Here is a 9,211-nt window from a genome sequence, read left to right on the forward strand (position 1 = left end):
CCACCCACCCCTCCCCCATCATTCGATTTGGCCCGGGACCCCCTTCCCCCTCTCATGAGATTGTTCTGGATCAAGTAGCAATCATCTGAGATGGCGCAGAGCCCCCATCCCCACGCTTTAGGGAGGGAGGTGATTCTCCACCTCTCAGCTGGGGCCTGGCAAGGAGGCGGGCATGGAGGTAGGAAGGAAGGGGGCGCGCGCGGGCGGGCGCGCTGCCGCGACGCGGAGGCGGGGGCGGGAGCGGGAGCGCGCGCCCGCCAGTACCTCAGCTGCCGCCACCGCTGCTGCCGCTGTTGCAGTGGAGGGGCGAGAGCCCGCCTGCCCGCCGCAGGGACGCCCTGCCAACGCTGCCGCCACTTCAGGTCTCGGGGGCGCCAGGGGGAGGGGGCTGATGCGCGCCTCCGCCGAAGGAGGCGGGGGAGGGGGCTGAGCGCGTGCTCGCCCGCGTAAGCGGCGGGTTGGCGGGGCGCCAGGACCCCAGCCCTGCTGAGGGGCGGGAATGCCGGGAGCTGTCCGCGGTGCTGCTGCAGGCGGAACTGAGTGACCGGGTCCCAAGGGAGGGAGCGGAAAAGGGGGGACTTCTAAGGCTATTTCTGGGATAGTGTGGATTTGCCCTGGGGGTTAAGGCGGTCTTAACCTCTCTATGGGGCTCTTTTTTGGGTAATGGGAAACCTGAGATTTGCCCTGGGGTTGGGAGACTCTCAGCCTTTTGGGGGGTTTCTTTGGTCCTTGCGGCATCTATATTAGCCTTAGATGATGGGGTGAATCACTTTGGGAGGGTCTGCCTTGGGCGGTGAAGGTCTTAAACTTGCTCTAGGTTGCGGAGCTCTGACTTTGGGAGGCTTTCCCCGGTTGGTGGGGACTCTGGTTTTACCCTCGTTGATGGGGTCAGTCACTTCTGGGGGCCTTTACCTTGATGACGGAGTACCATATCCTTTAGGAGCTTTGCCTTCGCTGCAAGCTGTGGCTGCCGTTGGCAAACTCTTCCCTGTGCGTGAGAACCTGTGAATTGAGTTGGGGGATTCAGTTTTTGACTTCTAGCGTGTATATGTCTATGAGGGAGTCTGAAGCTGTCTCAGACCCCTAGGGAGCACATGCTCGGGGGACGCGGGGTGGGGTTTGGGTGGCTGGGGATTTGTCCTTGGCTATGACTGCATTTGCCTCGCGGGACCGCTGAGCTGGAGTCTGGTTTTTTTTTGTTTTTTTTTTTTTGGCAGGAGGGAGGAGGAGGATCTTGTGACTGGGGGGAGGAGAAGAGGGAGGAGCAAACTGTCCCAGGTGCCAGGTTTGGTCATGAGTGGGGAGATTCCGGCTTGGGAGACAAGCCTTATTTAGGGAGAGCTCAGAAATCACCCTTGTGATTGGTCTTGCTCAGAGTAGTGAGAGGGGCCCACTCGGTGCTTCCATTTTGGATGACTGGTTTTGTTGATGAGTGGGGGGTTAGAATTGGCTTTAGTTTGGGAGGAGGCTGGCTGGGGAAGATCTGGTCCATGTTGGGGAGTCTGGGGCTGCTTTTGGGTAGGCTCATTTGGGGAGCCAGAAGGCAGCCCTGTTGCTTGCATTTGGGAGGGGTTTGCTTTTGTTAGAGCTTAGAACTGGTAATGGTTTGGGGGAACTGTGGTCTTGAGCTGGATCCTCAGGGCTGGATTTGGGGAGTCCTGTGGGCTCATTAGGGAGGCTGGATCTGGGTTGTGGGAAATGGCCTACCCCAGATTGGAAGGTTGGCTTGGAGGGAACTAGACTTGGCACTAGTTGGGAAATTGTTTAGGGGTTCATGTGGCCATATCAGGGGGTTGGGGCTAGGTATGGGGGCTTCACTTGATACCCAGGGGAGTGGGTTGGGGATCTTGAATTGGTACTTATTGGTATTTATCTGAGACTGAATCGAAGAGTCTAAGTATTGCTCTTGGGGGCGGGGTGCTGGGGCTAAGTTGGAAACAAGTTAAATCAGGTTGGAGGACTTGTTTTGGAAGGTTGATTTGGGCACGGGCAGGAGAAGGCTGACTGGCTCAGGAGTCCTGCCTTGGGGCTTAGGGCTTATAGGGAGTTGAGAAAGGCTACCCTGAGGACAGGGGGACTGAGGGATGGGACATTCTGGGAACCCTTCCACCCATCCTCTGCCTCCTAGGAGAGAGCTTGAGCTGCCTCCCCCACCCACTCCACACACACATAAAAGCCGTACTTGCAAAGGTTTTCCATCCCTTCCTCCCCCGACCCACCAAACCTAGCAGCCTAGGCCCTGAATTTGGGACACCCTTTGGAGGGGATGGGGGGCTGTGCCAGGTTGGGGCGACCAGCTGAGCCCCTCCTCCTGTCCTCCTGCACAGCTGGATGGCTGGATCCATGAGAAGATGCTGATGGCGCGGGATGGCACACGGGAAGACGGCCACAAGCTGCATAAGAGATGGCTCCGGCACCAGGCATTCATGGCTGAGCTGGCTCAGAATAAGGAGTGGCTGGAGAAGATCGAGAGGGTGAGGATGCAGAAAGCCCCTCTGCCTATGCCAGGTGCCGGAGGCCTCCAGGGAACCCACGTCTCACCTCCTACACCCTCCACCGCCAGCCTGCTGCTCTCAAATTTCTGAACTGGTTCAGATCATTTCCACATCTGCTCCTAGCTATGTGGCCTTGAGCAATGCATGTAACCTCTTCGAGACTTGGTTTGCCCATTTGTAAATTGGCCAGCTTCTCTTCTGAATGGTGCCCATTCCCTCCTGGCTGTTAACTATTTCACCCCTTTCTATAACCTTCCCCAGCAGGCTTCTTTCCACCCTGTTTAGAGCATCTAAGATGGAAGGTCAGGTAGACAGGCTGAGGCAACCCTGGGAAGCTAGAGTTAAAGTGAACTTTGCGTCCCTACAACCCTGGGTTCCAAGAACTGTGTCTGTGCCTGTTACCAACTGTGGGGCCTTAGAGGATTGTGTTAACCTCTTTGAGCCTCAGCTGGCTCTGCTTTAAAACTGAGGAAATAATGAATATAACTACTTTTCTGGGCTCTTGTGCTTAACACAAGGCCAGGCACCTAGGAGCTGTAATTGCTCTGGTATTGTTATTTTTAATATGCTCTAGGCCAACATATATTGGAGCTTGACTTCAGTCTTGGAGGGACCCAGGCAGATTCTTGCTCCAAGTCTCAACCCCCCAAACTGCCCCCTACTTTGGCTGAACCCCTAGACCTGCAGCCCTGGATACCCCCACTCTTCTGACTCAAACGGAGACACCCAGGTGGGCCTTAAACTCTTAAATGGCTATTGATGCCCCATAAATGGTGGCGCGTGGCAAAGCCGCTCTTCCTGACTTTGGGTTTAATGGAAACTCATTCTGCCTCTCTCTCTCTCTGTGTCTCTGTCTCCCTATGTCTCACTCTCTCTTTCTCCTCTTGTCTTTTTCATGGTCCTCTCCCCATGTTTCCGAATTTATGTGAATGTCTCTGTGTCTGTCACTCTGTGACTGTCTTTCCGTGTCTCCTGCCTACATCTCTGTGTCCCTGTGTTTCCTTCCCCACACTTTTGTCTGCCTCCTTGCCTCTCTTCCCACGTCTTCGTTCCTTCCATATCCGCGCCTATCTCTGCATCCACCCCTCATGTCTCTGCCTCTGTGTGTCTCCAACTCCTTGCGGGTCCCTCTCTCCACATCTCTTTGTGTCCTGTTGCTCCCATATTTTTCTGTCCCTCCCCACCCCCGACTTCCTGTCTCTCACTGTTCGGGGCAGGAGGGCCAGCAACTGATGCAGGAGAAGCCCGAGTTGGCGGCCTCCGTGTGGAAGAAGCTGGGTGAGATCCGGCAGTGCTGGGCCGAGCTCGAGAGCACCACCCAGGCCAAGGCGCGGCAGCTTTTTGAGGCCAGCAAGGCTGACCAGCTGGTACAGAGCTTCACTGAGCTGGACAAAAGGCTCCTTCACATGGAAAGCCAGCTGCAAGATGTGGACCCTGGCGGGGACCTGGCCACCGTCAATAGTCAGCTCAAGAAGCTACAGGTATGGCCTGGCTGACTCAGATGGGGGCTTTCTATGCCACAGTGGGGCCCAAGTCAGGGTCAGACTTCACTCAAGGTATTTCAAACAAAAGGGATTTAATACAGGGATTTATTTCAAATGTGTTAGGAGGGCTGGAAGAAGAAAGGGAACACTGAGGCAATCCAGCTAGCAGTAAGTGTTGGAAGCAGCCACCACTTTGGTGAGGTACAAAGGAGAGAGGAACGATTTAGAGCCAAGAAGCAGTAAGTGAATAACCAGCACACTAAGGGGGTCCCAGAACTCTGATACCTGATTCCTGGATAAAGAAACCAAGGCCCAGAGGGAGGGGAATGACTTTGCACGGAATAATAACGACATCTGTGGAGTGCTTCCTTTACTAGTCTTTGTGCCGAGCTCCCACTGACTCCTCCCATCAACCCTTAGAGATTGGCACTATTGTTATCCCCCGTTTTTACCAATGGGGAAACTGAGGCACAGAAGGTAAAGCACCTGGCTGAAGGACACACAGCTAGCCAGTGTCTCCCTTATGAAATGGGGGGCTCTTAGAGAACAGACAGTGTCGGCTATAACTCCACTCCTAGCTTGGCAGCTGGTGGATGCTAAGTATCTGACCCTGTGACGTAAATGGGCTGGAGGTTCAAATGTAGGTGTTACATCTCACCTCCCAAGGTGTGCCGGCTCCTGCCTTTACATGCCAGGAACAATGCCTGACCATAATGAAAGGGAAACTAAGGTTCCAGGAGGTGGACTTACTGGCCCAGGGTAGCAAGTGGCAGAGGCTGGATTCAAACTCAGGATCCTCGACTTTGCACTACTTTTGATCTCCCTCGTGCATAATTATGCTTCTCTGGCATAGGGCCTGGCAGAAAAAAGTCAACTCATAATAAAAGCATAGTGACAGTAATTAGTATTTATTCATTTGTCTGTATAGCATATCTTTATCGAGCATCTACTGTATGCCAGGTGCTTTTCTAGGTGCTGGAATACAGCAGTGGGCAAAAACTGACAAAAGTCACTGCCCTCATGGGAATCATATTCTGGTGGGGAAGACAGGCAAAGGAGCAAAGAGACAAACAGATCTGAATATGATGCCAGTGGTGTCATCACTTTGAATACACCAGTGGGTCTCAAATGCCTTGGTCTTCAGGATCCCTCTACCTCTTACAGATCATTCAGGTCCCCAAAGAGCTTTTGTTTGTGTGGATTTTACCTATTTGATATTTACTATATTAAAAATAAAAAATGAGAAATATTTAAATTACTAACTGATTTAAAAGCAGCAATAAGAAACCCTTCACTTACTAACCCAAAAGCATTCTTTTATGAAGACTAACCATACTTTCCAAGACGAAAGAAAATGTAGTCAGAAGACACATTGTTTTTAATGTTGCAACTCTTTCATGTCTGGCCTAATAGAAGCATAGGATTCTCACCTCTGCTTCTGCGTTCAGTTTGCTGCAGGAGCACGGGTCATATGGTCCCTGCAAAAACCCCACTGCACTTGGGAGAGAATGAGAATGATGAAGGCATAGTGCACCTTAGTATTTTTATAAAAAGAGTTGTAACCTTACAGACCCCTCGAAAGGATCTCAGCGTCCGCAGGAGTCCCCCAACCACACTTTTGAGAAGCACTGATTACGCTCCATGCCAGGCACTGATACCCACCTCCTTCCCAGCAGCCCTACCAGGGAGGGGCTGTGGTTATCCTCACTGCACATCTGAGAAAACCACAGCACACAAAGGGTCTGTGGCTCCCCCAAGGTCTCACAGCCACTAAGAGGCCATTCAGGACCATGTATTGCTTCCGTCCACCCTCCTCTCTTGATATTCCCAGGCCACAGTAGGGAAGATGACCCTCTCACTGGCCTCTGAAGCGTTGATCACTGCCTGAGTTCCAGACCCCATGGGCTGGGCAGGCAGTGGACACATGGGGATGACTTGGCCCTAAGTCTGCTCTGAGGGATGGCCCAGAATATCAGCAGAGACAAGTGGCCTAGAGGAGGGAGCCGGCCGTACAAGCAGCCAGGAGCCAAGTGATAAAAGCTTGGTCAGGGGAGGCAGACATAATAACATGGGTTCAAATCCCAGACAGGGTGCATGTTCAATTCCCTCTCTGAGCCTCTGTTGTCCCTTGTTAAGTCAGACTACATCAGTGGGGGCCTCCCAGGGCCACATGAGGTTGTGCACTGAATGGCACCTGGGATGTGGTAAGCTCTTAAGAAATGGGGGTCTGTGACTGTCAGGGTCCCAACTAGAACAGAAGCATGCTCCACTGAGGACAGTTTAAGGAGGGCTTATCAAGAGTCTTGACAAAGGTGTGAGCAGGGAATGGGGAAGCCACAGGGAGGGTGAGTGGGGGGTGGCGAGGTGGGGAGGTACAGCCCAAGCCTTTACCTCCCCTGAAGAGGCTGAGGGATGAAAGAGTCGCCAGACAGGATCTGGGGCCCTTAGCCAAGAAGGGCAGCCAGCCCTTGGCACTGCTGCAGGAAGGAGCTGGAAAATAATTCCCCAGCCTCTCTCTCCTCTCTCCGTCCAGTCCCCCTGCTGGTGCCCCTTGTCCAACCAGGGCCTGCTTCATGGGTGTGGTCGCACAGGGCCCCACACTAAATGTTCTGCTGTTGCTGTCTTGAAGTGCTTAATAGTATTTGAACAAGGGTCCTGCATTTTTATTTTGCACCAGGCTTCACAGATTATGGAGCCAGTCCATAATGGAGCCAGCCCAGCCCACCCAGAAGCTAGAAGGCTGGGTCCATACAGGTTAGCCCCCACGGGCACAGAGCACGGTGGAGAAGCTTGACTGTGAGTCAAGAGTGGCCAAAGAAGACATCCAGCCTAGCAGCAACTATTACTGGGATTATTAATGTTCTTACCATTACTACTAACTCTTCCTCTGCAGCTTATTGCAGTGGATAAAGGCACACACTCGGGACTCATGAGGGTCTGGGTTTGAATCACAGCTCTGTCACTTAGCAGCTGTGTCATGTTAGGCAAGTGGCTTTGCCTCGCTCTGAGCCTCAGGTGCCTCCTCTGTGCGGTGGAAGGAACCTAATGCTAAGCCACTCCTTGACAGTGGGACTGTAGGAGGCAGTGCAGCATTATGGTCAAGGTCATGGATGCTAGAACTTGGCTATCTGGGGTCAAGCCCTGGCCTTGTGATTTACCAACTGGGTTACCTGGAAATTTCTTCTCTCTGTGCCTCAGTTTCTTCTTCAGTAAAATGGGCATAATAACAGTACTGACCTCATGTGGACATTGTGAAAATTACAAGACATAATGCATAAGCTGGTTTCAGAATTGCTGGCCCAACAAACCTAGGATTTCATATTTGTTTACAGGTTTTTCGATTTTAATTGTCTTCAGCTGGAGGGGATAGCACTATTCTGGGTTCAAAAGTTATTTGGGTTAGTTATTTCTCCACCTTTGCTGTGGTTATGTTATTATTCAAAAGAGTTGTTTCATTTGTTTCTGTTTGTATTTCATTTAGGCATTCCCCCCCATCCATATAGCTTTTTAAAAATGTATTTTTGGGGGGTGGTAATATGAAATATTAATATAGTGCCCAAAGTTAGAACTATCTGTAGTTCACATGATCTTCCCAAATTGCTTGCTCGGGTCCTGATGCTAGTTAGGAATTCCTACTTCCTTCCAGCTTGCCAACACTTGGTGTCATCAGACTTCCTAGATTGTTCCCAGTCTCATGAGTGGAAAGCATATCTCACTGTGGTGTGGCATGTGCATTTTAGGGGAGGGACTGCTGAGCTTAGGCATCCTTGAGGGAGAATTTGGGGCCTTCTGCTCTAGCCAGAATGCAGAGCCATCTCTTCCCTACCTATGGGGGGATTTTAGCCCCACCAAGCCCTGGACACCATGAGGTGGGGTCCCCATTGTTTAGGGGAGAGATTGAGGCCCCGAGGGGAGAGGGGACTGGTTCAGTGTCACAGACCGATGGGCATCAGCGGCAGGCCAGTAGAGGACTGCTGGGCCCTTTCCCCAGCAGAGGGAGCCCAAGATGAGGAGTGACTCAGTGAGCCATGGCCCCCAGATGGAGCCCAGCTGGGACTCAGGAGCTGCTGCTGGGGAGGTGAGGGGCCTTCCAAAGGCTTGCTGTCCCCTGGGGCATGCCTGAGAGCCCAGACACTGGGCATATGCAGGCCAGAGAGCTAGGCTGGGTTGGGGGAGGTGCTGGCTCAGGGCCTGAGGTAGTGTGGATATGTGAGTGGTCTGTACCCCCTCTGCCTCTCTCTGGACCTGTCTCTCAGTCCTGCTCCCCGAGTTCCTCTGTCTCTGTTTCTCATCTTTTCTATCTGTCTCTCTCTGTCTTCGTCTTTATGTCTCCTCTGTGTCTCTTCTTATTTCTTTCTTACTCTCTCACTCCTCTCTCTTTTTATTTCAATTCTCCATCTCTTCCTCCCTCCTGTGATCTCTCTTATCCCTGTGTTCTCCTTGTGTCCTCCCTTTGTCCTCACCCCAGCTGCTGCAGCAGGCTTTCTGCGACCCCACCTCCCAAGTCCAGGCCACGTGACCCAAAGTCCTCTCTCAGCATCTCTAGCCCAACTGTCCTTCTGGCTGAGGGGCCAGATGGTGGAGTCCCAAGCCCCCACTTTCCCAGTCCTCAGGGGCCCGGCCAGCTGGTCTGGCTCAGCCACTGGCTCCTGCTTGGTGGGGTGGAGGGGGGCGCTGGTCTGCTGCCATCTGAGGGGGACTGCCAGGGGAAAATGCACTGGAGGCCTTGCAGCTGTTGGGCTGAGTCCCTGGGGACATTTTACCACCCCCAACCCTAGGCAAGGCTCTTTCTCTGGCCAAGGAAACACCCTTCTCCCCTTTTTTCATTCTGTGTGCCACATTTCTTCATCTAGCTCAGTGTAGCTTAGGGGAAGAGGCCAGATTCACGAGCTCCACAGTCTCTTCCACTATCATGTGACCTAGGGCAAGCGACCCCACCTTTCTCAGCCTCAATGTCCCCAGTTACAGAGAAGCAGAGTGACTGAGAGCCACTAGGGTTTTGTGGTCATGTGGTCCTGGGTTCAAATTTTGGCTCTGGCAGTTTTTATTCTGGACCAGGGACTGCTCCTCTCCAGGCCTCAGTTTCTCCATCTGGAAAATGGAAAGGCAGCCTGGTGGATCTCAGTAGGAATCAGGTTGATCTGGGGTCAGGGCTTGTTGTGTCACTACCTACTATGTGGCTAGCACCTGATGCTTTTGGGGAGATAGGCTCTTCTGGTTTGTTTTGTTTTT

The 9,211-nt window shown here is 52.7% G+C and overlaps 1 protein-coding gene across 4 annotated transcripts in view; it reads left to right on the forward strand.

The window, feature by feature from the left end:
• Positions 1 to 9,211, forward strand: part of SPTBN4 (spectrin beta, non-erythrocytic 4) — a 75,602-nt gene that overhangs the window by 41,467 nt on the left and 24,924 nt on the right. The window contains exons 1-3 of one of the 4 annotated variants that reach the window (XM_019629779.1): positions 239 to 362; positions 2,328 to 2,474; positions 3,713 to 3,976. In XM_019629779.1, the coding sequence (XP_019485324.1) occupies positions 2,352 to 2,474; positions 3,713 to 3,976 (387 nt within the window). In that variant the 5' untranslated portion in view covers positions 239 to 362; positions 2,328 to 2,351. Of the gene's footprint in view, positions 1 to 238; positions 363 to 559; positions 661 to 1,297; positions 1,519 to 2,327; positions 2,475 to 3,712; positions 3,977 to 9,211 lie in introns of those variants that run through there. The other 3 variants (XM_019629780.1, XM_019629777.1, XM_019629776.1) reach the window with 3 other exon arrangements.

Source organism: Hipposideros armiger, unplaced genomic scaffold (genome assembly GCF_001890085.2).
Source record: "Hipposideros armiger isolate ML-2016 unplaced genomic scaffold, ASM189008v1 scaffold_867, whole genome shotgun sequence".
Classification (NCBI taxonomy): domain Eukaryota; kingdom Metazoa; phylum Chordata; class Mammalia; order Chiroptera; family Hipposideridae; genus Hipposideros; species Hipposideros armiger.